We start from the raw sequence: 1,223 nt of genomic DNA on the forward strand, positions 1-1,223 counted from the left end.
GAGAGAGAGAGAGAGAGAGAGAGAGAGAGAAGAGAGAGAGAGAGAGAGAGAGAGAGAGAAGAGAGAGAGAGAGAGAGAGAGAGAGAGAGAGAGATTAGAGAGAGAGAGAGAGAGAGAGACGAGAGAGAGAGAGAGAGAGAGAGAGAGAGAGAGAGAGAGAGAGAGAGAGAGAGGAGAGAGAGAGAGGAGGGAGAGAGAGAAGGCAGGGGGTGTGTGCTGTTGTCCTACCTTGAAGAAGCCAATGATGCCAACTCCATATTCCACACAGTATTTGTCCAGCAGCTCTCGGTTCCAGGCGTCCAAGTTAACGTACTTGAGAATGTTCTCATAAATCACGAGTGTGAAACGCCCACGCTCTTTGTCCGTCAATGTGGGCATGTCACCTTTGCCAGGAGAGATCTCAGTCCGGTACCTGAACGGCCGGACTCCAAAATGGCCACGATCTCCTGACCCAGTTGAGAATACTGGCTTTCCACAAACACCAGAACCACAGGATCTGTCCTGGCCCCTCCGGGGTCCACCCCAGGGCCTCCCGAGACGCCCCGCAGAGGCAGCAATCGGGACGGCGTAACCTTCGGGTCATCGGTGTCCGCAGACGCACCCTCGGCTCCCGACACGCCCCCTCCAGATGGTTCCAGCTCCCGTTTGACGCCATAGAGGAAGTAGGCAGAGATGAAGACGCTGACGGTGCAGAAGAGGAAGAGGAGGAGGAGGGAGGTCTGCAGGGGGAGGAGACGGACCAGCCGACGGAGGCGTGTCACGCATCCCAGCATCGTCTCACAACACACCACTCCACCCCACCAGCCCAGCAACACGACTTGGGGGCAGTCTCTTTTTGTACGGGTATGCGACGGTAAGCAGGGTTTATTCACAACAAAGTCAGTCTTCTTACAGAGATGAATACAAGTGGCATCAAGGTAGCAGCTGCTGCAGCTACTGGAGAAAGAAATGCGCGGTCTCACGTTGGCTCTCCCTCATATTGCTGCGCCGCTTATGTCACCATGGCAGAGAAATACGGGGCCTTGGACTGCTGGTACACACACACACGTATGCCTCAGAGGGAGGGCTGACAGGCCGAGTCACTGGTGCAGAAAGATGATGGAAGACTCCATCACCTGTCCATCATGTGAACCTGCCAGCCATGTACCCACTAAATTTTGCTCCACTCTTGACTGGAGAATGATCTCGAGAGGAAAGAGAGGTCACGCAGGTCATCTCAGCAG

The 1,223-nt window shown here is 54.9% G+C and overlaps 1 protein-coding gene across 1 annotated transcript in view; it reads right to left on the minus strand.

The window, feature by feature from the left end:
• The window catches only part of LOC310928615 (bifunctional heparan sulfate N-deacetylase/N-sulfotransferase 1-like), a gene marked incomplete at its 5' end in the record, with an annotated part of 11,483 nt that extends 10,710 nt beyond the window's left edge, over window positions 1–773 (minus strand). The window contains 2 exon segments of the mRNA XM_083891229.1: window positions 229–419; window positions 422–773. Of these exon segments, the coding sequence (XP_083747355.1) occupies window positions 229–419; window positions 422–773 (543 nt within the window).
• Window positions 774–1,223: the final 450 nt, after the last annotated feature.

The sequence above is a fragment of the Microchirus variegatus genome, assembly GCF_963457635.1.
Source record: "Microchirus variegatus genome assembly, chromosome: 6".
NCBI classification, from domain to species: Eukaryota; Metazoa; Chordata; class Actinopteri; order Pleuronectiformes; family Soleidae; genus Microchirus; species Microchirus variegatus.